At 41.4% G+C, this 27,894-nt stretch overlaps 2 protein-coding genes across 7 annotated transcripts in view; one reads left to right on the forward strand and one right to left on the reverse strand.

Annotated features, from left to right (window-relative positions):
* The window catches only part of SETDB2 (SET domain bifurcated histone lysine methyltransferase 2), a 51,460-nt gene extending 45,307 nt beyond the window's left edge, over window positions 1-6,153 (reverse strand). The window contains exons 1-5 of the mRNA XM_063150332.1: window positions 6,039-6,153; window positions 5,028-5,087; window positions 2,632-2,754; window positions 1,143-1,208; window positions 476-578 (exon numbers count right to left, since the gene is read on the reverse strand). Of these exons, the coding sequence (XP_063006402.1) occupies window positions 476-578; window positions 1,143-1,208; window positions 2,632-2,754; window positions 5,028-5,087; window positions 6,039-6,054 (368 nt within the window). The 5' untranslated portion in view covers window positions 6,055-6,153. The remainder of the gene's footprint in view (window positions 1-475; window positions 579-1,142; window positions 1,209-2,631; window positions 2,755-5,027; window positions 5,088-6,038) is intronic.
* Window positions 6,154-7,924: 1,771 nt separating this feature from the next.
* Window positions 7,925-27,894, forward strand: part of CAB39L (calcium binding protein 39 like) — a 59,727-nt gene continuing 39,757 nt past the window's right edge. For 2 of the 6 annotated variants that reach the window (XM_063149283.1, XM_063149288.1), the window contains exon 1: window positions 24,112-24,469. The gene's annotated coding sequence lies outside the window, so the exon portion shown is untranslated. Of the gene's footprint in view, window positions 8,038-23,883; window positions 24,041-24,111; window positions 24,470-24,806; window positions 25,221-27,035; window positions 27,164-27,894 lie in introns of those variants that run through there. The other 4 variants (XM_063149286.1, XM_063149284.1, XM_063149287.1 and 1 more) reach the window with 4 other exon arrangements.

Below are 27,894 nucleotides of genomic sequence, written 5' to 3' on the forward strand. Positions count from 1 at the left end.
TTAATATAATATAGTAACATAAAGTAATAAATTATTCTTCTAAGAACATGGAGTCAGATTCATAATTTCCTTCCTGCCACGGGGACCCCAGAAAATACCACACAATGAATTTGCCCCCATCTTTCAAATCAGTACCTGAGGCTAAATACTAAACACAGAGAGACTAAGTTACACACCTGACAATCTGCACACTAAGGAAAGCCTGAGAAGTGATGCTCAAGTCCTAACCCTGATAACACTCATGAACCTTTATTCACAACCATGCCCTATTCTGCAATGTTCTCATGTGGGAAATTAAACAAGTCTATCCAAAACCTCAGGTTTTCCACACAGGTCAAGTTAAAAACATTTTCACTTTGAAAACTCAAAGGATTCAAATTTGGCTTAAAACATTGACTTTAGAAACACAAATTTTAGAGCTCTCTCAACTGGAGTAGAGAATATGTCAAATAAGGAACTGAAAGAAGGCACTGACCTGTCAGAAGCTTCTACAATGTCTGCAGCATTGTCATCTGGAAGAAGAGGCTGCAGTTTGGGTTTGGTTTCCTGTGCATCATCTCCATTCAATTCGTCACTTACTGAAAAAAATTGAATGTGAGCAAAATCTTCATCAAGCCAGATTTCAATTTATCATTGAATTTACTTTAGTTACTAAAGAGATAATTAACAAAACACATTACAAACAAGGCATTGCTATGAACTACAGCTAACAAAAAGCTTGTTAGCAAGTGTCCCACTGAAAAACCTTCCATGTGGTCTTCAAAGTGACCAGAAAGAACATGCACATGAAACACATTTACAGATCTCCCTTCGTTGTCAGAGATAAAAGGATGCCACGCTATTATAGCCAGTGGAGCCATGCACAGGACAACTGCTCACAGACAGCTGGGGTTCATAAGGGCTTACTAGTTCAAATTCTCTTCCTGTGGTACAAGTATTATACACACAAACCACAAAAATACAAACCCAGGTGAGAGTTCACAGTTCAGTGAGGAAATTAATAATTAGGCTTTCTTAATTGTAATGCTAATGGCCTTCTCAGATCTATTTTATTGATTTCAAAAAGGGACTTGAGCTTCTAGTGAGTAAAACAAGACAAATTAAATCCACACACCAGACAAACACAATGGAAATGCACATACCATTTGGCAAGGTTAAGAGATCACCTAGATTAGCTTCATTCACCAGTGCCCAAGCCTGCCAGCACTCTACGCAAAAAAAAACCAAAGCAAAACAGATACTAAGTTGGATTCAAGTAAAGACAACAGGCAAAACAAGTGTTAAATCCTCCACAGACACTTGTTTCTCCTCACTTGCTCACCTAGAGCATCTCAAGACTGATACTACTAGAAATGTGCTGCACCACAGACCTGAGCAGACACATCTAGGAATTACAAAATTGTTACAGCTCACAGCACTGTGAATTGTTGTGAATTGGCACTCAATATCCATGAGCTTTTGGAAAGCTGCTGGAATGTCTCCAAACACATAAACTGGTGGCAGCAACATATACGAAGACAATTTAGTGTAAGCTTCTACCTTGGTAATCAGACTGATCATCTTCAGGCTAGGAAGTGCTGGAACTTGGCAGACTAAATTAATACTACTTCTAAATTGGTGGAAATGGCCTTCAGATAGAAGAATGCAAGACACCCTTTCTGTCTCAACCTGTTACCCCATGCAATAAATATTACAAGCTGGCCGACAACTCTCAGCAAAATCCACCTTAATATTCTAGCTTGAAACCTTTACAGAACAAAGCACTGAAAAACTCAAACTGAACTTCATCACAGATTCATTGCATCATCTGGAGATTCAAGTTAAACTTTTATCTCTGCACTGCTTTGATATTTTGCTGTAACAGTCAAGATGTGGGAGCTCAAGAACACAAAAAATTGCACTTCCAGTTTAGAGGAAGTGCTAGATATATAATGCAGAGTGTGTGCCTATATTAGTTTTAAAGCATCTCACACCACTGTACATTTTCTTGCACAAAAAAACCCCATTAAGAGCCATAGATTACATTTAGATAGGTGACTTAACAAAAAGAAGCAATTTTACTCAATTAAATAAACCAGTTAAAAGAAATCTGTGTACTGCTCCAATCTTATCAGATTTATGATTTTAGTGTATTTTGATGTAAACAGAGGAAGCTTATTTCCTTGAAAATCAGGAACAATCTGAAATGCATTAGTGTCACATTTTTCTACTATTGTTTCATGTTATAATGGAGTCTCTGACAAAAAATAATACTGAGGTGATTATTATCCTACCCCAAAACCACTCAATTCACTGACAACAGCCTGAAAGGCTAAAACTTCTGATGATAAACGAAACACAAAGCACTGCAGCTATTTCATTACTTCTCAAAAATGAATATTTCAGTTCCACGTGCTTAAGAGCTATTCATTGTTCAAAAAGTATACAGGCAAAACAGGAAAATAGCCAATTGTACCTGAAATTACTTTTATTTTTTAAAAAAGAAAAGACATTTTTAAAGTTCTTAAAACCACCAACAGCTAAGTTATTAAAATTCAGGGATATATGGATTATGGCAGATATCACATGGACTACACAATGCAGGCCACAGCTACTCTGCAGTCCAGTTTAACCACCACAAGGATTTCAAACCTTGGTTTGTTGCAGTTCCATTCTTGATCTTTTCCTTCAGCAAGGACAGCACATTTTGCAGCTGCTCAAATATGACATCCACTCTTCTACCTCCCAATAGTGTCCAAAATGTCTTCACATCACCTGAAATGCAAATTACCATTTACAGTTCCTGAGAAATCTAAAAACATGCAAACTCCTAGTGGATTATTCAAAGGCTCCCAGTCATTTGATTTGGAGTCACTTCTGAAAAAACAATCAGTACAGCAGGATTCATTCAACCTCCAGAAGTCTATTCCTAAACCTAATAAAGAAAGTGAAACAAGTCAAGTGATGAACTGGAGCGGCTTCCAATGGTGCACAATGCTCCTTCAAGCAACTTTTAAAGCAGATCACAAAAGGAGCAGTGGAAGCCTTTCTTCAAAGGCCAGCAAATGAGTCCCACTAAAAATGAATCTCTGAAATTCACAAAAGTGACACAGGAGAATATTTTCAACTGAATGAACTGAATATTTTACTTGACAAAAGACACTGGGATTTCTTTTTATAGCTGTAACCTCTCTTAGCTGCATAGGCTAACTATCCTGTCCCATTGTTAGTTTTGGTATGTTTTGTCAGGGAAAAAACTTTCAAAATATTTTCTGATAAAAGCAGTTTGATGAATGTTGTTCAACAAGGCGTATCAGTTGAAATAACTAACACACCCCATATATCATGCCTCCTTCCTCTATGAGAAATATTTATAAACATTTTGTTTAAAGAAATGTTTTTAAGCTACTGGTTTAGAACCTCTTCCCTTTCAAAGGTATGCACCTTTGAGGTGCTAAGCCCAATCATGAAGGGTCTTGTAAAAATTTTAGCTGTGCATCTTTGTCAAGGACTTGAAAATGAAATGTTTCAGTGTGTCAAAAGATGATGGCAGAAGAAAGAACCAGCTCTTTCTCAGTTAATTTTGCTCTTCTTCAATGACCAAGCACAAAAGCATAAACTAATCTGTTTTCCTACTCAATTTCTAGAGGTGGAGTCACCACTGTCACCACACTAGGTTTTACATTCCACTTTCAGAAAGCAAATCTCTGTTGGTGCTGGGATAACACCTTCCCAGCAGTCAAGAAATACTGCATTCCTTTCAGGCTCATAAATAATATTCCTTCGTTTTTTGACTTAGTAGAGAATGACTTCTGTCACCCAGGGTACCTGAAGCCCAGTGATGCTATGGCAGTGTGGTTACCCTCAAAAGCACCATGACAGCAGTGAAAGAAGTAACAAACTTTTGTCACAACAATCCCTGCTGCTCATGTCACCAGCAGCTAAAGGCATAATACTTAATATCAACAGGCAATAATAAAAGTATTTTTCTCTTGTGAAATAGCTTGATTTGGCCCTAACTTTCAACAAAATTTAATGATCTCTTATATTAACAGAAATTTTTTAAACATGTGGAAAGCCTAAAGTCCAACTACAGAAAAAGTCACAACAATTTTTGGAAACCTACACTACTGTCCAAGGGACACCACCTGCCCTGTGCCATTCCCACTCTTTTGCTGTTCATAACAGTATCACAAATTTAATATAACAAAAAGTATATTAAATATTTGTGTTTAAAATAAAAATTTAAAACCACATTCAATTAAAAATATGCATTTTGAACTTCTAGTAATAAGTTTCTCCACTGCAGATTACAACTGCTGTCCTTATTCATTACATGTTTTCAGCTATTTCCATACATTGACTAAATCTGGATAGCACTGTGGATGGATTCATTCAGAGGATGGGTGACAGAACAGTTTCTTGTTTCTGGGTCCTCAGCTATAATAATGTGTAGGCTATAGGGAAATAAAACACTCACTTTGGAAATGCTTCCCCAGTTCTCATGCTGGAGTGCTCCAAAACTCCAGCAGCAAAAGCTTTATTTTGCACAGAGAAGCAAAGATTGCATTTTTGTTCATAGAATAACTTTCATTTCAAAAAAGACAGATGTCCAAACCACTAATCTCTCCAGTGCTAATGCTGCTATCACCAACCACAGCCAGAAGACAGGGAATGAGCAGACACCAGATACATCTACCTTGCCAGCATTGAGAACCATCTCTCCAGCTGATGGATCAGGATGTGCACTGGCATCTGGCTCCAGGGATTTTCTTTACCCTTTATAGAATCCTTGTGACCACATATCTCTTTTTTCCCAGCATTGTGCAGGGGAATGATACTAGAGCAAGCAACAAGCAGCCAACATCAGGGCTACTTACTCCAGCCACCAGATAAACAACCTGGGTGCATGTTTCCTGTAGTGCTGCTTACAAACCTCTTACACCATAAAAGGCAAATATTGTCTTCCAGTAGTAATTTTCACATCAGAAGCAGTGCCAAATATACATTACTTTCCTCTTTCCCTCCATAAATCTGAATTATATTACCTTCAGTGCTCTCCTCCCTGGGACTGGTAAGGTTCTCCTCTTCAAAGAGGTCACACAGCACTGCAAGAGGTGCAGAATGGACAAGTGAGTAAGAGATCAGGTGAGAAATTAAAAATAATTGTACCTACTCAGCTTTTCAAAATTTATACTAGTAAATACTGCAGTGGGCATCAGTGGAGGAGCACTGTGTGAGAATATGTTGTGTTGAAATAGTCACTCCCCTTTCAAACAGTCATCCCATGCCTTGTCAAGCTCTAGCTGAGGAACACTGAAACAAGCAGTGTGAGGAAATTTTTTTACTTAGGTGATTTCTTACTGTCCTTCAAGCACGAAGTTGTCACAAGATGACCCAAACTTTCCAGCACATTCAAATGAGCCTACACAACTCCCCTGCCCATTAACTCATAGGGTTTTTTTCCCTAAATTGATGTGCTCAGTACAGCAGTACTATAGCTAAATCAATTTATTTAGGGAAAAAAAGGAAAGTTGTTTTTAGGCGAATAAATGACTGAATCTGTTTCTTGCCAAATGCAAGACACCCTTCACTGCAAGGATACTAAGTAAGACAGCACTCTTCAACCACATTGAAGATTCCAAACTTTTATCTCCATGAATCAAGGAATCAATTAGGTTGGAAAAGACCTCTGAGATCATCCAGCCCAACCCATGACCGAGCTGCAGGATGCCAACTGGACCATGGCACTGAGCGCCACATCCAGCCTTCCCTTAAACACCTGCAGGGACAGCGGCTCCACCACCTCCGCGGGCAGCCCATAATGACACAGACAGGGTAAAACATGCCTTATTGACGTTCGTTCCTTCATCTTTTCTATGCTGTAACTGAAAAAAGAAATCAACCCCAAACCTTGCCATTCATTCTGGTTACTTCATTGAGTTGAACGGGAAAATAGGTCAAGACAGTTGACTCCTAAAAATGTTTCTTACAAGACTAATGGCTGCCCAAAACACGCATACATATATATTTCTATATATAACTTTTAAAAGGCTTACTGCTTTTCTCTTCCATCCTCCGGGGCTCTGCTCGGAGAGCTCCCCCGGCGCTGTGGCGGCGCCGAGCCGGGCTCAGGTCGGGGTCTCGCTGCGCTCCGCCACGGCCGCAGGGCCCGCGCCGAGGGCCGGTGGGCAGGGGCCGGGGTGCCGCTCGGGCTGGGAGGCCGGCATGGGGCGTGCCTGCGGCCAGGGCTCGGGCCCCAGGTCACTCCCGCACCCCTCGGGGCCTCGGCCAGGCCCACGCCGGCTTCTGCTTCTTCTTCTTCTTCTTCTGCTGCTGCTGCTGCTGCTACTTCCCTTCTCCTCCTCCTTCTCCTCCTCGTCCAACGCTGCACCCGCGCTGCCGACCGCCAGGGGGAGCAACCCCGCCGGGGAGTGCGAGAGCCTGGATGTGGGCGGCCCCACATGAGGCGGGGCCTCGCGCGCGAGAAGCCCTTCCCTCTCTTCCCATTGGTTGCGGTGGCAGGAGGGGCGGCGGCAGCGACCAATGGAGAAGCAGGGAGGGCGGGGAGGGGGCGGGGCCGCGCGGCGGCGGAGAGGCGGTGCAGGCGGGGCGGGGGCACGGCCGAGGGACTGGAGGTGCGTCCGCCATGTTGGAGGGGCGGGCCGGGGGGCGGGCTGCCTGCGGGGCTGTGGGGGCGCCGGCGCCATCTTGGGGCCGGGAGGAGAGCGGGGCTTCGGGCTGGTGTCCGGCTGCCCTCTGCTCATTAATGTTTCGTAAATTAAAGCTTTCGGTACGTGGAGTTGCGTAACATCGCTGTGGCCTCTGCTCTTTTTCCTTGCTGGCTGCGCTGCTGCCGTATGGAGCGCTAAATTGTGGCTGCCCGTTTCTGTTCGAAATGCGAAAATAAAGTTTTATATCTCCCTTTAAAATTTGCAGCTGCGTTGCCTTTGCGAGTGTTGGTGTTGTGGTTATGTAGAGATGTTTTTCACTGGGGCAAAAATATAATCTGTTCTCAAAAGGCAGGGAGGGTGCTTTTTGTCGCTTCTTTTTTGCCACCACTTTAAAACTGTAGAGATAAACATGCTTCAGTAATTGCGAAAATATTTCCCATCTCGTGGCGGGGGGTAGAAATGTGATTATTGTGGGGACGGGAATGCTGTGTTTACGTGACATGCCGCTCTCATCTGACCCAAGATCCCCCAGAAGATTTTGATGTCCAGCATCTGCTTTGTACTCGTATAAAACCTTTTAAATGTTTACACAGACGTGCCTCCATCTGTGGCTGAAGCTCAGCCCGTGAGAGCTGCCCAGCTCCCCAGACACGAATGAGACAGCTCACAGCAGCATTGCTGGGAAGAGGGTGGCTCAGCACTCCTGATGTGCTGGCAAATCTCTCAATAAAATAGTCGTTTATTATGTTTTATAAAAGAGACTTCTCCCTTCTAATTGTTCATTTTAAAATTAAGCACAAGCTTTTCTTGCTCCTGGAATATTCTGCATTATGAGGTGATGCTTGCAGATTAATCTCGCTTTGGTGAATTATTAATAAATGTGCTTGTGAATTCTGAATGCTAGGGAACACTTATGGCTTTACAATTGTATATATGGAATAAGCCAAATGCAGAGAAGATGGAGCCCTATGCTGGAAGAATCTGAAAGAACATGACTACCTGCCTTGGACAAATTTTGAATTTTATGAATATATTAGCAAGTACTAATAGATTTTGCTTGCTATTTGAAGCAAAAAGAATGGTAACTACATCTTTCTTTAAATTAAAGATTAGGACAAAATTAATGAGGCACTTTGTAAACATGCCTGAGTTTCCTTCCTTTTGCTTTTAGCCTGGAACTCTAACATAGGCTTTCTGCAACATAGCAGCAAATTCTGCCGGTGAACCAGTAAGCTCAGTTCTTCCCAAACTTGTTAGGTGGCAGAAGCTCACCAGCGATGCTGATCTGACATCCCAGCAACCTGCCTGCAGCTCTCCTCCAGCAGCAGTGGCAGCTTCCTGGGGCTCTGCAGTCTGCACCTGGACTGACTCCCTGTACCCAGAGGTGAGGGCAGCACTCCCACGGGGTGACAGCAAAAGGAATGACTGTCCTGGAGAATGGTGCTGTTGGCTGAGTTGCTGAATTGAGCTGTCGTTACATAGGTCTGGTCATATGTTGAGATTTAAAATGAGCAATTGCATAGACAGGCAGAGTGCAAGTAGTTCCTTGGAGTGGGAGGAGGTGAACCTGGTCTCAAAGGAATTAATCTAGTTGTCTTCCCCAGGGATGGTTTTTTCACTGTGAATGCAGTGGGATTTGGGTTTTTCCTTGTATGACCAGATAGACTTGGGTGAGGTAGAGACACGCAAGTCAAGCTCTGGCAAATAGCAAAGCAGTCAAAGCCATAGACTTTGGAAAGCCATGGGCATTCAGAAAATGTGGTTTTTGTTGTTTTTTTTTTTTTTTTTTTTTTAATTTTTAATTTTTTTTTATTCTGATAGAGCTTTCTGTCCTTTTCTGATAGGCTTGGCTCTTTGTTTTATTGACTCTTCTTCAAGTGTCATCATATTCATTGAATACTTCTGCCAGCTCCTGCTCTGTCACATTCTCCCTGTTATCCTTGGTGATTTAACTTGCTCCCTTACAGATGAATGTCTGCACTTCATCCTTTCAAAATGCAACTCTGATATAATCTCCTTTTTTATTACATTGATTAGTTTCTGTGGTTTATATGTAGCCTCTTGTTATTCACAAGTCTATCTTCAGTAAGGTAACAGAACAGAGAACAGGCAATTCACTGCAAATCATAGATCATTCCTGCTTTACAAGTTGATCATCAACAAAATGGTTTTAGTGAGGCAGTCTTTGGTTTATATTAGAAATTTTGCTGCAACACATCATTATCTGTGAAGACACAGGCTAATATTCCCTGTAGGTATGTAGCTCACTAATTGGACTCAGAGTATTTACAGGTCCTCAGTATGTTTTGTTACTGTGTTTTGTAATTCTTTTGGTATTGTAGATATGGTAGAAGGTTTTTCAGATACTTTTTTTCCCCCAGGTATTAAATGAAAGAAAGGGGAGATTACGGGTCTCTGAGACGCCTGTAAATGAATTTTGTTCTACCTCTGGCGTAAGCATGTTTGCATTCTTGGCAACTAAAAGTCTGACAAATTGTCTGTTTGAGAAGTGGAGGTTCTAAAATCATAGGCTGTTATAGTCCTAAGGGAATCTTAAAACACAGGCAGAGACTGGCTAGGAAAAGGAAAGGAAAAATTTGTGTCACCGTTTTAACAATAGACTTCTTTCATGTGGAGGACCTAGATGTCTGTTAATTACTAACTGGCTTGAGGATTTGGAATCTGGCCCAATATGCTGAAACTTAACCATCCACTGGCTGGCATTTTCTCCAAGGTCTGCATTTGGAAAGTGGTAGTGCAATGAATTTCATCTGTTTATGTAGCAGAGGTGTTTTCAGTTTCAGCCATATTTCTGTCTTCCACTCTTGGTGTTCATTGCCAGCAGAGATTCCAGGCAGTTGTGTGAGCACAGAGAGCAAGGACTGCTGTGGATGTTAGGCTATGTCACACCAAGCTGAGCAGCATGTGTTGCCTTTGCTGTGCCACAGCCCCACCACACTGATCAAGACCTAAAACTGTCCTCTAATTTGGGTGATGGGAGTGAGTTAACAAGATCTGAAAGCCTGTGATTACAAGCGCACTTGAAAGGGCCTGAGATTTCTGGAAACCAGGCAGTAGATGTATGTGATGCAAGGAATCCAAAATAAATGGATGCCTAAAACCCTTTTTATCTTCATTTTTCCATGTGAACACAGCAATATATTTATTTGAAATAAATTTTCACTGGTACTTTCTGAAGTGAGGCTTGTGGTTGTAAAGTATTCTGACCCTTTTGATGGCTCTTTGTGGGTTTGCCTGCAGGGTAAAGTAGGCACACAAACTACTTTCATTACATGAACACGTAGGAGACATTAAGCAATCTGCAAGAATTAATGAATTTGTGGTGTTCCCACTCTGAAGAGATGATCTGTGGGGACCCCTACTTCATTTTGACTTTTAAATCCAAGTGTGGAGGCAGCTGCCCTTGTGGTGCCAGCTGATAGAAGGTTGATGGGCTGGTGCTGGTCTTGCTAGCTACCGTGGAAAGGCAAGAGAGGCAGTGCCTGCTGTAGAATTGGACTTGAACTAATAAAAGCCATCAAAAGGAGGCATAGGGCAACAACCTGAAGTCATTATTGTGTGTGCTGAAACAACCACTTTCAAATAAAACTGAAACATGTAAGGTTTCAAATGTACTAAAGGGAATTTCACTAAAACCTTAGAAAACAGGGTGGATATGTGTTGTGGTGTGAAGGCTCAGCAATAGAGCTCTTCTTAAGAATATTCTGGACTAAACTGTCCTTAGTCATAGTTTCCTGTGAGGAAATTAATTTAGTTGAAGAAAATTCTAATTTTTTTTTTTCCTGAATCCTGTTCAATGTGTTGCGTCAGTGCTAGGTTTGCTTAACTTTGTAGAGTTGTGAAACCAGCAGTAAGGTGTGAGGAACAGGAGCAGCAAGAATGGAATGGAGTATTGTCCTATGAATATTTATTTCATTTGGGTTTGTTTATAAGTGTTTTGAAGGGTCAGGGAAGCCACAGTCCCCTGAACGTTTAAAATTGGCACTGTCAAAGAAAGAAACAGTCCAGATGTTCCTGGACTTCTTGGACTGCCCTGTCCCTCTGTGTGATTACTCATGGGACTGGTTGGGGTTCAAGAAAAAGACAAAAAACCCAACCAAACAAAAAAAAAACCAAAAAAACAAAAACCAAAAAAACAAAAACCAACCAAACAGAAACAAAACAAGAACCCAACCCAAGCCAAACAACAACAAAAAATGAACCAAAAAAAAACCACCAAAAAGCCACCAAATTAAACAAACTCAAAAAACCCCAACCAAATAAAAAACCCAAACAAAACAAAAAAACCCCAAAGAACCCACAAAAACTTATTTGGCTCAGCTATATTTATCTGAATACCTTCCCATCTCATTTGGCGTGCAGCCACTTGGTATTTGTGCTTTTCTCAAGGAACTGGAGGTGGTCTAGGTGCAAAATGAGCATCTGGAAATCAATGGATTGCTTTCTAATTTTATTGTTGGTGTCATTTATCTGAATTTAAAATGTTTGAGCCAACTACTTCTACAGTATGAGCAAAGTGGTGGTATGGGCAGAATACTTACCATATCTAGGTTATTTGGGATAGTCTTATCACACAGCAGAGCCTGTGTTCTGTGTTCTGCTGTTCTGAGTTCTGCTGGATCAGAATCCCCTCCTGCCTTTTCACAGACAGTGGAGGCAAATGGGTTTCTCTCGTGAGTGCTTGACTTTAACTTTGTTAACTTTTTCCCCTGCAAAATTCTTGAATGACTGGAAGCTGTGTTAAAAATATATTTGACAATCTTTCACTAAGTGAACTGTGGGCCCAAATATTTGTAACTCTTTCTTCTTAAGAAAAAAAAAAAGAGCCCCTTTTACTGAAGACATGTTCCTCAAGTGACTCCAGTGTATGAATTTGGCCTTCCTCTCACAGAACTGGATACATATGCTATTTGTTACAAAGTAATCACAATTCAGATTACATTCAGGCTGGCATAAAATTTTAAAAAAGCTTTAATAAGATTGTATGCTTCTTGACACATAAATTTAATGAGCATTTAAAAAAAATAAGCCCACCAAACACTGCTGTTTATCATAGTAAAGTGTGTGGAATTGGTTTCTGTCCTGTTTGTGATGAACCAGTTACTTGAGAAGCTTTTTGGTAACATATTTTGCCTTTACTTAAAGTGAAGAATTGTTTTTAAGAATGAAATAATTTTGTTAAGAAATTCATAGCAAGGTGTTACAACCCTTTCATTAACAGATCAAGATGTATGGTTGCAACCTGGGTGTAGAAATTAGCAGAAAAGAATGGGACATTTTTTAAAAATTGTTTTTCCTAACAGATATTGTAGAAATATTTTAAATTTTCACACACCTACTAAAACATTTGTGATTAGATGGTTTTTTTTTCCTTTTGTTCTTTTAATATTATCCATATTGATAGAGGTAGTTCCAAAAATTTCACACAATTTACATTAGTAAGTCCCCCACACCTCTTCTCACTTCTCCAAAAGCTGCATTTTAGGGGAGGTAAGAGGGTTTGTTTTTTTTCCTGGCTGTTAAATTTTCATGATGCCCAGCAGGCTGATCTGCCTCCCTCTGCAGTCATGTCATTCCTAGAACTCATGCATGGGAGGTGATGGCAGAAAGGGCTAGAATTCTCATTTTGACAGCAATGTGTCCTTAGAGCAACTTGATAAACTGTGAAACAACATTTTGAAATTATTTTACAGCATTAGTTAAAAACACCCTTTCTGATATCACAGTAACGTTTGTACCTTGCTTTTCCTGCTGCAAGAGGCAATAATTAAGATGGAAGAAAGTATTGCTACATAACTGGATTTTGAAATGTGGGGACAGCCATTGGATCTTTGGGTGGTCTTACTTAAAGATCATGTGTCAATGTGGCACAAAGGCAGTTGTACAAATTTACACATGCAAATTTATTGCAGCAAAAGTACAGTTTGTTTGCTTTTGAGTGTGGGAAGGAAGTTGTGTGTGGCTTTGTAGAGACTGGAGACTGCTGAATACAGAGAGATTAATGTTATGTGGAAAGGGTTCACATCCAGCAGCTGTAGTGTCCTGAGCATTCAGCTCTTTGTTTTGCCTATTTTCATATGTCAGCAGGGAGGCACGGCTATATCACCTTTCCCTCTTCAAGTTTACCTTTTAATTGTGTACTCTCTCTCACTTTCTGCAGTTCACTGGCAGTCAGACAGCTCTCTTTCACTTCTGCAAATAAGCAAAACTTATTTTGGACTACCAGTTCATGGTGGTCCTTCACTCCCTGTTACTTTTGGCTACAAGAGAAGCACCAAATTGAACCTTATAGAGTGGGCGCAGGACTGCATGCTGGATGTAGTCCTCTGTTAGGGCAAATATTGTATATACCATGTAGTCCCTGGGAAAAATCTGTGGGGGGAGGGTTAATTCTTTTTTTACAAATTAATGTAAGTAAGTGAACCAAAAAAGGCCGAACCTTCTAAATAAAAGCTTATTACTTAGAAATTGTGTTGACCTTTTGTCCTACTTATCTGCAGACCATTAACAGGTCTTGTCTTTTACATTACAATCCATGTTTAGGTCTGTATCTCCTTGCAACATCTGTACTGCTCTGTTTGCAAGCATCACACACAGCCTTGGGCAAAATATGGAAGTAAAAGATAAAGTGCTCTAGGTTGAAGGCAGTTTGAATGAGGACAGGTTTGAATGTACTCTGAGGTCAAGCTGGCTTGCTGGTCTTTAGGCTGTGTATTGGTTGGAAAAGTTTTTCCCTTCAAAAAAGCAGCATTAATGTGAGGAGATACACTCCCCTGCAATTCTTCAGTGTTCCACCCTTTTGTCAGGGAAGGGAAAATGCTAGCAGAGGATTTGCTGAGATATTCTTATGTGATTTTGGTGGCTTGGGCAGCAGTTAAGTGCTAGTTAAAAATCCATAGAGATGTTATCCATTGTTTTTCCTTTCTTGCTGAACTCCCTCCATGCTGTAAAGTGTCCCCTCACCAGGGTTCCTAAAGTTCAGCACAGGTCATCAGGCCATGGGAGAAGACTGCTGCAAAACCTTGAGGGACTCAGCAAATCTCCTCTGTGTGATGTGATGTGATGTGATGCGCTGCTACATCACTGGTACACTTCTAGCCCTGCCCAAAGATTGTCTCCCAAAGCTGGGGAGCAGCTGGGGATGTGGGAACACATGGCTGTCTGGAATAGATACAGATATAGAAAGAGGATTTCAGCAAAGGGAGAGTCATATCTTGATTTAGAAATGGTTCCAAGGCAGCAGCCAATACATAGGAATTAGTACAAGTAAGTTTTATAAAGATGGTTACAGAGAACTCACTGGATTTTCTTTAGGATTTAAGGCTAATAAGAAGTTTTAAAGTACCAAGAGCAAAAAGAACAGTGACATTTGTCTGCTGGCTGTGCTAAAGTTGTCAACAGTGATGCTGAAAATACAGAACTGTTCCATGTTTCTGTAGTGAGAATGAAGATGAATATTAAAAGTAATCACGTAACTGTGAACAAATCCATCATATTTCAGCGGTAAATAAAGACTGAAAGAACACTTTTGAAAATTTATAGAGACTGAATTTTTTTCTTTTATGTCTAATGTAAAACTCTGAAATTTTAAGGATTGTCATAAAGCAAAATATTCAACATGATTAATAGGAAACATATTATAAAATATCTAGTATTTCAGATTATAGGTTTGATGTATTCTGGTTAAGAAACTGAATATTGAAAATTTTACTGTCATTAAGAATATTTTAATTGATAAATAATTTGTTGATGTTCAGTCACTGGATGTTTGTTTGCAAAAAAAAAAATCCCCAAATGAGCACACAGTTGAAAGGAAATGCACAATCCTTTCTGACAGTTTTATCTAGGCCATGCAGAGCAGAAAGATGACAAATGATGGCATAGCCTCATGTATTTGATTGAATCAAAAGGCATCTTGGCTGACTCTTTCAAAAGATGAACTCAAAGCTTTGTGAAGTTAATAACCATGGGAAGAGGCCGGATGTGCCTTAAAAGATGAGGAACAGTGTCTGAAAATACCTCAAGGTGTCAAGACTCATGGGCCACAAAGAGTGGACAAGGCACTCCCTGTAGACGAGTGGTAGCCAAGAGCTGATGGGAGTTGAAAACACTGAATGCACAGTGGGAGATTTCTTTTGCTGTATTAATTATCTCACTTCTGTAATACAATCAGGTTTGATTTCAAGACATTTTTTAATTGAAGTCAGTACTGGTTGTAGGTGTCAGAAAACAGTATATGTACACTTCATGTAGGTGGTGATGAAGAAGTAAATTCTGAGTTTGTTGAAATGATTTAATCACATATCTATACATGAATAAAATTAGGAACCTTCAAAAAACACGTTTGCAAACATAGGAATCACAGCTTCAGAGATCAGAAAGTAAAACAGAATATGAATTTTCAGAAAAGGAAAAAACCCCGAAACATTGAAAGTGGTAACCAATTAACTGTTGCACTATGTTATTAATGGACTTCACAGATTCTCCAGCACTTGAAATTAGTGTAAAGATACAAAATCTTTTAAAAAGCTGCTCTTGTTCAAGAAGCTGTTAAGCTTTGGGGAATCAGAGTAAATATTTGAAATTTTTAAATGCCTTTGCTGATAGTAACAACATTCATTTATTGTTTTGAGAAGAACAAAAAAAATCTATTTCAAACTTATTTTAAATCCAAATAAGGTCTTATTTCCTAAGTGTAGGAACCATATAGAACTGTCTTTAGTTTTGAAAGAAAAGCCAGTCTGTGTAGTGTGTCACAGTGTCATACTATTTATTACTTTTGAACTTCTATGTCATCTGTTTTTAGGGGGTTTTTTAAATTGAAAAACATAAAAATAGGTAATGTTGTTGTTGGGTTAAATGCCAAGGTATTAAATAGCTTACGTTCACATCTTTGGTTACCTGGCTGCCATGCAGCTCTCTGGATACAGGCCTTTGTGTGCTGGAATATTTCAAAGGAAGTTCTTATGCTTGTGAAAGTAATTTCATCCCATGATGACAGCTGGGGGAGACTGCCTTGCTCTTGCTGTGGTCATGGAAAGTTGAACTGATACGAGTCTTGCTGGGTGACCTTCTCACGGGGCTCTGCCTGCTCCCAGACAACAAGCCATTTCTTTTCAGTGGTACTTGGGTGGAAACTCCAAAGTTTGCAATAATGCCAGACATAATTTTGTGTCCTTATGAGTGCTGCAGTTCTGAGAGAAACAGTTTTGAGACTTTGATCCCTGAATTCTGCTATTGATCCTACAGCTCTCATAAATTCAAGGTACTGCATGCAAATATATTAGAAAACATGTTCTGCAGGTGATCAGGCTCAGATAGCATCTAGCTAAAAATATTATTTTTTTGCAAAGATAATAGGTAACTTCTCATGTCTGGGCTGCTACAGCTTGAGACTCTTTTTTTATTTGAGAGGCGTATACCTTACTTATTTTCAGTGCTAAACATGACTTTTATAAGTGGACAGTAGCAGTCTTTTACCCTTCAGACGTGTAGATTTTGATGGCAGATAAAGCTATTTTGCAAATGCACACTACCAAAACACACGCAGGGAAGAAAATTATCAATTGCTTCTGTGGGAAGGGAACAGGTATGTGAGAAAGCCTGAGAAAACTGATTTCTTAAACTATTTTCAGAGGGTGTGACAAAGTCTGTGAGTATAGATCTGTGTGAGGTTGAAGCTGTCAGATTTCATTAGGAGATGTCTCAAGGAGTGATGTTTGCCAAGATTTCTGTGAGCATATTTGACCTGTTACAACCTATCTGGAGCTTGCCATTTATGTCATGCGGTGAGTGCTTTTCTTCCAGGTATCCAGAGCCTGTCAGGGATCTCCACTGTTGAGGCTACACAGAAATGGAGTTGAATCAAAGCACACCCAGGTGCCAGAGCTGCTCTTCCTCCAAAACAGAAATTGTCCAGAAGATGAACACACTGCTCCTGTTGGTCTTTGTTGGACAGGACAGACTTGGCTAAAAAATGCCAGTCTGCAGCATGCCTGCTGCCATTTAAGGACTTCAAGGCATGACCCTGGTTTATTAATTGAAACAAGAGGAACTCAGCCCTTAATTGGACACTTTGTAATTGTATGTGTCTGACATAATAATTAATTTGTAATGTCAGTTGTTGGGCAACATGGATGGGGGGAACAGCAGATGGCTTTTTAGTAGTGTGGGAATGTGCATGGACAGGTTTTCCCCACTGAGGACTCCAAAGAATACCCTACAGGTTAATTTGCTCAATATAGTCAACTTTTGGCCAGAATGGACTACAGGGGTCTTTAGGAAGGCACTGGAGGCACCTTCCCAGGACCAGAAAAATATGTTACTAAAATCTGAGATAGGGGCTTCGTGACGACAGGAACTGTTCACCACCTAACAGGAAGATAACATTGAAGTGATGGTAAAATATTACTGTGGGACAGAGAAGTGCAAGCACCCTGTGTTTCATCAACTGGCCATGTATCTATCACATGAAGGCAAACATGTTTGCAATCTGTCAAGTGATGAATAAACTTAATTGTCAGGAGGAATGACTTTGGGGTAATTGTGAAGACAATCTCTCCTTGTGCAGCTTGAGCTTGATGAGTTCTCAAGGCTCCCTATCCTTTTCCGATGTCTTAAACTAATGTCGTTGCAGGACAAAACTGGTAAAGAGCAAAATGTGAGAGATGTGGGTTCTCTTTCTCCAGGGGAGCAGTGTTGGCACCAGAGATTTTCTTGTGTGACTTTAGGCAAGTCAATTTAGGGCAACACTTGCTTAAGTATAACAGCTGTTTTTCAAGAATTATAGTAATGCTTGGGTTCAATTATTTGACATTGGGAAAAAACTGTAATTCTTCGTCTAAAAGCACCGGTTTAGACCTTTAAACTAGTATTATTCTGGTTTTGTTTCGAGTGTTCTGCTTTAGTAGGATTCTTAACCTGTATGAGAAGAGACTCAGAAGTTTGTTGTGTCTGTAGGCATGGTTTCTGGAGACCTGCATCACACAAACTGCAGACTGTGTGATGCAGGACGTTCCTGCATCACACAGTCTGCAGGAAAAGGACACAAGTAAGCTGGGTACTGCCTGCTGTGTTTGTTTGGGTTCCATCACTGCAGTGTCAAAGCACCTTATGGTTTTGAATGCATAAATCTTCCAGTGGGGAGATTAGGTGGCTTTTCCAAGATCACAGAGTGTGACATAAATAGGAGCTGACACTTCTTAGACCTGAACTCATCTTCTTCATGGATATAACACCGTGCCTCGGTATGGCACTTTCTGGAAATACTTGTTCTCTTGTCTTGGGGTTGCCACTTGAAAAATACAATGGTTCTGCAGGTAAATCCTGCCTTTGCTGCCCTGAAGAAGGAACTAACTGGAAGGCAATAAATTGATGCTGGAGCTTGTCCTGTTTGGTCCCTCACCCACAGGAAATAGCAGTCTCTGAGCTGTCTTGGCAGCTCAGTCTTGACAGTCAGAAGCATTCTTGAGCAATCTGTTGTATCTGAGTATGCAGAAGTGATTTAAGAGTCCCCCTAGATGGGGAATAGTGCTCCTTTGGGATCTTAAAAGTGAAAGGTGTGTAACTATCCATCATGGTGATTTGGGATGATGCTTCAGGAAACCTCAAAGGTGCTGATTGCCAGATGCAGAGGAAGAGTAGAGTAGTCCTTCCTATGGTATAAGTTTCTTTTTCTACTTTGCTCTTGGTGTCAGCCCCTCTTAGAGATGGGATTTAGTGGAGCTTTGTTTTATCCAGAATGACAATTCCTATCTCCTTTAACAGTATTCTTTAACAGTATAAACTTCTTCTTTAACATTTTGGACTGCACACCTTTGGGTGTTCCCTTGGTGCCACCTCACTTGCCTCATACTAAATTGGGTGTTACAGTGAGTGCCTCACAAGAGCATTTAACTTGTGTTTTAAATTTAACTTAATTTTGTTTGTCTGCAAGTCATCTGGAAAGCATCTGATGAAAAATGCTTTAGCCTTCTATAGTAGTGGTCAGCAGAGGAAAAGTCTTAAATCCCAAACTGCCTTCCAGCTTGTCAGAAACAGTCACACACTGTGTTTCAAGTAATTATAGGCATCAAAGTTGATCTGCCCAACATTTTCACAGCGTATCACCATTGCTGAGGTCAATATGCAATAACTTTCAGCTTTTGGCTTCAAGCACTCTTAGGAAGTTTAAAGCTCTGTTGTCTTTGACCAGCAAGGAAGTTGTAGGGAACATCTATAGTATTTTTGGTTAGTGAGCCTGGTGGAAGGAGATGTCTTAACCTGTTCTGCCTAACATTAAGAAAAGTGCTTGGTGAAGTTATGTGAAGATCAGTAACTAAATTCAATCATTTCAAGAAGACCAAACACTATTAATATTGTTTGACTGTTTCAGAAATGGGAGATCACAGATAAATGCTTTTAAACACTTAAAATTCAATTCCATGAAGAAAAATGGTTTTTTTGTGTGCTGCTATAGAAACTACAAGATTGGCACACAAGTGATGAGTGGTTTTAGGTCTTCAGCAAAGCTCTTTTTGTTGCACCTCTTGAAATGGTCTTTCCTCTTCCCATTTTTAATTCTGCAATTGGACCTTAAAGAAACAAACACACAAACATGGCCACTAAGGTGATTGACTGTACAGAACTGGGATAGAAGCAGTTTGGAGAGGTGAAAACTTTAATTATTTAAAAATACTTGCTTGGCTCTTCAGGCAGTCACTGATTTTGGGGGCCTAGTTTCTGTTTGCATGAGTCTGCAGGTAAAAAGCCTGGTGTGGTCAGGAGGCTGTGTTCCTCTGCTCATAAAAGTGGGAGTGCAGGTATGGTTCTTATTTGTGGTTTATGTTGGGACACAGTAGATAAGGTGCACAATTAACATTTTATAAGTGACTTTAGGGCAGACATAAAATTTTAATATGTTATACTTTTCAGCTGTTGGGCTGTAGTAACCTTCTGTTTAGACACAATTCACTTGGGAGAGGGAATGCTCAAGGAAAGGGATTAATTCTAATTGATTTTCTCTAATGATGGAGCTGGATGCCCTTTAAAATGAGTAAACTTTTAAATATACTGGCCTGTACATAAAGTATTAATATACAAAAGTTTCTGGTAGAAAGGCCAGTGTCAGTGTTTGGTTTCTGGAGCGATTGTACATATGAATAACGCATTCAGTAAAATCTCATGAGCAGTTTACAAGAACTATTGCAGATCTTAAAAACCCCCCAAAACCCCAACTAAACCAAACAACATCTTAGCAACTGTATTTGCATTAAATAAATCAGGAGGGAAAAGGCCGTATGTCCTTAAAAGCGCTAGAGGGAGCTAGGAGGAAGAGGAGGGGAACATAATCGTGGAAGACATGTCTGCATTTTTAGGAGTAGCTTATATAAACCATCCATTTAAATGCTTCCACTCACGCCAGCTAAAATGCAGCTACAGGTCAGCCACTGCATCTTGCTGCTCTCTGTTTCCCGCACTTCACTGAAGGAATATAAATTTTCTAGTCCCAGGAGAAGCCAGAAGCCTTGCTGCTTTTTACATGGCTGTAGGGAAAACCACCTGCCCCTCCGTAGACTGTACCCCCTTTTTTTTGGCCTTATTTTGTATTTGGATGAGCAGCCAAATGTTAATCTGCCTTTTGGTGCTGGTAGCTGTTTTGTGGGGACTGGTATACAGGCTCAGTTCCAAGCTTGTGTCCCTCCAAGATTACACAGAGAGAAAGTGTGTGTTGGATGTCTGTATTTGGGATCTACTGCATGAAGAAGAATTTATTTGCATTAATCTGAAGTGGCCACAGTGCTCTTGCAGGGATCTGAAGAAACTGAGTATCTGTGGACTCACAGAAAAACACAGAAGTATGAAGTTACTGTAAAGCATCTTATTTTATGAGGTTTTAGAAGTGTTGTTGGGCACTTTTTATATTGCTGTGCCGTAATGCTAAATGCTTTGAGTTAAAGTGTAACAGCTTTACGATGTAGATTATATAAGTTACTTGTTTTTAGTTCCCCTCCACCCCAATAAACTGCCCAACTATCAAAATGTTGATATCTTGGGCTTTGTAAGAATAGCACGAAATCCTGTGGGGGATATTCTTTAGTTTCCAGGTTTTGGAGGGTGGGGGAATCTTTTTAGTATGCTAAAGCTTCTCCTCTTGATATTCTGCATTACACAACTAAACCTGTTGCTGTGGAGAGCTGAATTTTGATGGCCTGGGGCACTGAGCAACTTGGGGGGAAGGAAGGATGTTGTTGTTGTTATTGTTATTAGAGGCTGCTTAGGGCTTTGGAATGCTGGAAGTAATCTCAGAGGAGGTAGGCAGACTGGAAATGGATGATTAAATAAGCAGAATTTATATATATATGCCGTGTGTTTATCATCTGCTGCTGCAATTTATTGCAATTTCACTCACTGTTGAAGTTCCCTAATTTCTCTTTTCCACATTAGAAAAGAAATGGTTAGGGCAGGAAAAATCAACTGGGGTTTTCTTCCTTTGGTCTTTATTAGATGGAATGATTTTAAGTTATGAAAGCAAGGACAAACATTTCTCAAAAGTACTTTAGCCATGCCTTAGCCTGAAGACTGTGCCCTCTTTAAAGGAAACAAATATAATGAAATTTAAATATGTGGAAGCTGGAGTATTTTAGCAGTGCAGAGATTTTTTTTCCCCATGTACTTCAGGACTGTAAAGATTTTTTGTCTCTTTATAATTACATCATTCTAGATTTTAGATGGCTACAAATTAAGAATTGAAGAAAACATATTTTGGAAATATTTAATAACCTCTTGGCAACAAAAAATCCCAACAAACAGATAAGAGCACCAAGTAATTATAGCTTAATTCCTATTGAATGGTTCAAGGCCTTTTCCTGTCATCTGAGAATTAACTCTACTTAAGATGAAACAGAGTTTTGGAATAGCAGAGAATCTTTTTTTCCCCTGCCCCTTTAGCTACCTTGTTTTGTGCAGTTTCTTCTGCTGCAATGCAGGGATGGAGGTGGGTGGGTTTCTTGCTCTCCAGCTCTCAAGAGGGCTCCTATTAAAGCCCTAAAAGATTTTCAGGTAGAAGATGGGAAAAGTTGAACTGTAATTGAGTGCAAATTCAATTTAATGTTCTGAATCAGGAAAACAGGCATATTTAGTCTGAAACAAAGGATAGTTACTTTGTAGATGAATTTCTTATACTTCCAGAAAGCTGGGATACTCAGAATGGTCTGTGAATATTTTATGGAGTGCAGTGATACACAAATTATCCCCACTGGGGCTCCTTACGTGCAGCTAAAACACATTTGTTGTGATGTTTCAATCTTTTTTTGTGATGGTTTGATTTCAGGGTAATACCTACCACTGTTGAACTCCACAGTACAGCAAAAAGTTGGGGTTCTACCTGTTGAAGGGATGGTGGATTTACAATAGAAAAGATAAAATTTTTCTTGGGACAGGTAGAGGAAAAAAGTTTTTCTCTTAAAAACACACAGGGGAAGCAGTGATGCACTTGGATTGTTGTGTTGCCTTAGGAAAAGTCAGTGCTGTCAGCAGCAGCCCAAGGGTAGAGAGTTTATCATTTTTCACTGTTTATCCAAAGGCTGAGGTATCTGATGAAAAATAAAGGTCCAATGTCAGAGTGGGTGTGAGGTCCCACAAGGCCCAGCTCCCCTTCCCTTCCCCACCCAGCTGGTGCTGTAAAGGTGCCCAGTGCCAGCTTTTCTCTCCAGGTCCTTCATGCCACGACACATCTCCTCAGGTTGTTCATGTGCCTCCTGAGCTTCGTGGGTGGCTCATCCTGTTCAGAGCTTGGCATCCGCAGTGTCCCTTGCTGAGCTCTCTGTGGGGCTGGCCTGGAGAGGAAACCTGCTCAGTGGTGGCTAATGTGAAGCCTTTAAGTTGGTGCTGGAAGAATATTTCACAAGGGGTTTGGAGCAGAAATTGCCACTTGGTGTCACTTGTTGCAGTGCTTTCTGGTGCAGTGGGAGCAGCACTAATTAATGCCTGTTCCCAGTGCTGTTCAGGGCAGTCCAAAAACACAGGAATGCAGTATCTTGATGATCTGTTAGGTAAAGTGTGAGCAGAGGTGGTGACGTGCTTTACTGATAAGTTGAGAGTACAAATGTGCTGATCTAAGGTTGGCTTGGTGCCTCCTGTGCACAGGCAGCAGCAAATGCAGGAGGTTAAGGGAGCAGGGGTGGCTCCTGCCTCCCTGAGCCCAGGAGGGACAGGTGAGTGGCTCTTCAAAGTGAGGATTTGGGATACTCCTGTGTGCTTCATTCGGAGCTGGCATTGCAAGCAAAGGTTTATAGCCCTTTAAAAGGTGTCTGTTTCATCTGTATTCCTCAGAATTGAGGTTTCTCATGCACTTTTGGCTGCCTGTAATGTAGAGCTGTGAATAGCTACTGCAGGTGAGCCTTAAATCAAGATCTGATGCAACTATAGTGCTGCTAACTCTGAGATCAGCTCCCCAAGCAAATGTAGCATAGCAAATGATTTTTAATAATGTAGGACTTTGGCTAGGCTATGCCCTGAGGAAGAAGTGATGGGAGGTAAAGTTTTCCCCCCAAGCTGGAGAGCTTGGCAGAAAGACATGCTGGGCACACATCCCAGCTGGGACTCGGCCAAGATCCAGATGAAGATACATTTTAAATCCCACCTTGAAGTGCCTGTAGTAAAGCATCCTTCTTCCCCTGCTCTTAGCAGCTGGGGGCAGAGGGGACAGCACTTGCCATTCCCTTTGGGAATGTCTGGTGCTTGCCAAACAATTGTTGCCGAGAGAGAAAAATGAAGCACTAAAAATTCCTTTAATTACATTTTGCTGTATTCGTACACTTGATAATAGCTGGTAGTGCTTGTTTCAGAATACTTTATGATTTTTTTCCCCATCACATTAGCCTTTGAAAAAATACTTAGGTTAATGTTTTTCTTCATCAGGATTTAAATTTTGCTCAGAGTATACTGCAGATGGGTGGGTGTTTTTATCCCCTCAAGTATTGTTGTGGAAAAGTATTTGGATCTTTGTGTAATAATATATAGTCAGGCAGGAAGCAGCTTATCTGCAGCTTTTCTGGACAAGACTTTGCCGAAAGATGTGGTGCGTGAGCATGTTGATTTTTTTTATTATCTTGTAACAACAACAACCCGCTGTTGGGCTCCCTTATTTGCATTCCTAGCAGGACGGCAAGGTGAATAATTTAATTCCAGCAGCCTACGCCACGTGATGGTGCGAGGAGCCGTCAGCGATGCCTCCCCCTGCACCGGCAGACTTTGGGCAGGAATGGAAACTTACAGAAGTGATGCGAAATTGTCGCATGTCCTCCCTTAACCCTGGGGAAATCTCTCGGCGGAGTGATCGCTTCATCCCTTGCTTTTCCACGCGTTCCTCTGACGTGGAGTTTGGGGTGTGTGTGTGCGTGTGTGTGTGAGCCTGTGAGCAAGACGAGCGAGGGAGTGGGAAGCGGGGAGGGCAGTGGGGGAAAACGCACACCCAGGCACAGAGCTCGTCGGAGCAGGAACAGCGAGGAGCCGGGAGTGCAGCCGCAGGCAGCGGGGAGTGGAAATTTACAGCTGCTTGTGAGCGCCTGTGCATGTCCAAGAGATCCTTTCTGCTCACGCTTTTCCAGAGGCTGACGGCGCCCGGCGGGAGAGGAGCGGGAGGCCGAACCGAGGGATCCCCGGGCTCTGCCGCTTGCGGGCGACCGGCGCGGGAGCCGAGCGGGATTAATGGGAGCTCGCTGAGGGCGCTGCCGGCGGCGCGGACGGGAGGCGGCAGAGCTGTCCTCAGCACCTGGCCATGGGGCTGCGCTAGGAGCCCCCAGCTTCCCACCCCGGTAAGTGCCAGCCGGGCTGATGGCCTCCGAGCCGCGGAAAGTTGAGGGATTTAACGAAACTTTCCTTTTTCCCAGCCTTTTGGTAACAAACCGCTTGCCTGCTCGCTCTCGATAGTTAGGCTGGTAGCTTTTTATAGCTTTGTAAACTGTGTTACCAGGAGTGGCTCTTTAACGCAGGCAACCCTAAACAATGCTCCTCCTGTTACATAAGGCGCTGGCTCTGCGACCAAGCACTCCGTGTCCATGGAATATCTCTGGAAATGGCTTTATTTACAGTGTGGTTTCCAAAAATAAAATATCTGCAATATATCACTTCTCTCGCTCCTCTCCGCGGGCTGCCTGCAGCTGCGGGCTGGCTCCTGAGATGCAGAGGAATGAGAGCGTGGCCACTTGCATAAGGCAGGGCAAGGAGGGAGATGGAGGGAAGATGAGCGCCCGTGAGAGCTGCCACGAGGAACAGCCCGTGTGAATGTCCCAGCTCCTCCTCGTTTGCAGCCCACAGGTCCTGTCCGCTGGAAATGCTGATTCTGTGCCACGGGCCATGCTTGAAGTCTTTATCAGGCAGAACTTTAATGGAGCTTAAGGGAAGTTGGGGTCTTTCTTAAAAGCAAAGGCTCTTTCTTGAACTAATATTATGAGTGAAGTGAAATTACTGCTATAGAAAATTATTTTAATCCATTACTATTGAAGCTATTGAAAGTAACACAGCGGACTTGCTACGAACTTGATCAAGTGAATGCTGTGTAGAGAGGTAAGTTTAGTAATATTGGACCAAATACAAAAATAGTATCCATCTTCCTCACTAATGAATTTAGAGGAAGTCGTATTCCCTCTTGGCTGCTGCCTGTGTTATTTAAATTATGTTACCAGCTTCCATTATTTCTACAGATACTATTCCTACTAGAAATGGATATTTAACTTGGTTTTCCTTTTACTTAAGTAAATGAAAAGCTGTTAAGGGCTCTTCTGTTAGAATTGTGTGTACTTCAGAGGCGTTTGTTAAGAGAGCTCTTTCTGCATGACTGACTTTGTGGGAGTTTTGCTATGGACTACAGTTAGGCATGGAACTGAATTCTTAATCCTTTAGGTTTTAAAGGTCTCTGTGGTAGCAAATGCAAATTGGGATTCCAAATATTCTTGACTCATCAATCCTGCAAATTTGGTGGCTGTAAAACCTCTGTATATTTCTAAAACCTCTTGTATATTTCTAGTTTTATTGAATGTGAAGTAATAACCTACCACTTCTAGCTAGTTCATTAGCATGACTGGGAGAGCCTATGTGATCCTGTGATACACATAAATGATGGTGGTGTGAGTATGGTGCCACAGGATGCCAGTTCTGCATGGGTGAGAATCTGAATGTTACCTGGCATTGCAGTGTGCAAATGCTGTTTTGTAATAAATGAATAATAATAATAATAATAATAATAATAATAATAATAATAATAATAATAATAATAATAATAATAGTGGATGTGAAAACACAGGACTTCCAATAGAAGGACACAAGGTAGCAAAATGTCCTTAACTTCAATTCTGTTCTCTGTACCCTACTCATGGTAGATTTAGATTAGGTATTAAAAAGGAATCTTTTATGGTGAGGGTAATGAGACTGGCACAGGTTTCTCAGAGAAGTTGTGAATGCCCCATCCCTGGAAATGTTCAAGGCCAGACTTGATGGGGCTCTGTGCAGCCTGGTCTAGTGGAAGGTGTCCCTGCCCATGGCAGGGCGCTTGGAGCCAGATGATCTTTATGGTTCCTTCCAACACAAACTATTCTATGATTAGTATTTTGTTTGCATTGCCACACATTTATACCCCCTTTATGATCATCACTGCCCCATTCTGGGTATGGTTGGTGAACATCTGAGCTGTAGCATATGCTCCAGCAGCCTTACCCTCTTCCCATTCCCTTCTTTCCCTCTTGTGCTGGTACAGCCCTAGACTCTGTCTGGGCAGAACTGGACTGGAAACCTGTAACCTTGTTTTTTTCCCCAGCAGGCTATTTCTTGTTAACCTGGGTCACTTCACTGATCTGGCTCTCCATGTGGCCCTGCAACAGCTGAATGGCTCCCACAGAGGCTGTAGGGATGTGAATACATGTGGGGCAGGGTGTCACCATCACAGAACAAAGCATCTATCAAAATAGAGTGCCTCAGTGACCAGACTGCTTTTTGGTGTTTCATTTTATCCACTGTGTTTGCTGAAAGACTGTATATATAGGGGTTTTTAAAATTGTTTTTTACTTAAGTGGCATTCAAGCACTCAGATAAAAAGAGTTAATAATTTTTTTAAGTGCTTCCTTAGAGCTACATCATAGCACTTGAGGGGAGCATCACCGTAAGTGCCTTCAGTTTCATAACAGAATTGAACAATGGTGTGATATTATTATTCTCATTCTGTAGAGGTGACCAGATTAAGGGCAGAGCGGCCTACTTCTTTTCCCTGTCTGATCTTCAGGATGCTTACCATCTGCTAAAAAAATGACATGTGTGGTGATGGTAGGCATTACTGTGATGTTTTGTGTGTTCAGGTGAAGTTTCAGCTAATATCCCTCTTTATTTCAGGTAATGCAACAAGTAGGCAACATCAAAGCTTATGATGAGTAAATTCTGGAGTTTTTGGAAAAATCAAGTTGCCAAGCAGAGATGGATGGCATTCATTCACCCTAACCACAAAACTGTCCCATCTTCTGGTAATCTTTTGTCTCATTTGCAGTGTACCTTCCAAAATCTGCAACTCATAAGGAGAATTTGCAGAGTAGTTGCTTGTTCCATAGCCTAGATTCCTTCTGCATATCAAGTAAAACATGGGTTGTGTGAGGAGACTGCACTGGGCTTCTCTGGGTGCTCACCACACATGGGGGCTTCCATCTCCTGGTCTGAGGACATTGCTCTGTTATTGCAACAGCTTTCCCAAATGTGGCAGGAGGGAGAAATGAGGACCTCTTCCATTATGTGGAGACTGAATTAGACAAAATGATGAAGAAAGTGTTCTATGTGGGTCATGGGCACACTGCAGTGACTGGGAAATGAAGGTCTTTTTTTCTGTTCCGCAAACTCTCACACGATATGAGTTATTGAAGTGTTTTGATTCTGATCAATAACTTGATGAAGGTTGGGAGCCAAGGCAAGACAATGTCTGATACTCCATGGGAAGGAAAATTTTTTTTCTCATTTATTTTTGGAGACCAAATATTTTGTCCAGAGGAGTGTCTGCAAAGAGTGCATGGATGGGCTCACGTGCTCTCTTCCATTCTTGCTGTTGTGGGCAGGAAGAAGCCTTTGCTACTGAGCTGCTTCACTGAGTCACTTCATAGTGGGATGGGCTGCTGAGCAGAGTGGTGTTGCTGTGTGCATTTTTCTTTCATTGTGCTTCCAAGTTCAGTTGCACTATGATATTTTGAGGAAGTATTTGACTTAAAAG

This window comes from Melospiza melodia, chromosome 2, assembly GCF_035770615.1.
Source record: "Melospiza melodia melodia isolate bMelMel2 chromosome 2, bMelMel2.pri, whole genome shotgun sequence".
NCBI lineage: Eukaryota > Metazoa > Chordata > Aves > Passeriformes > Passerellidae > Melospiza > Melospiza melodia.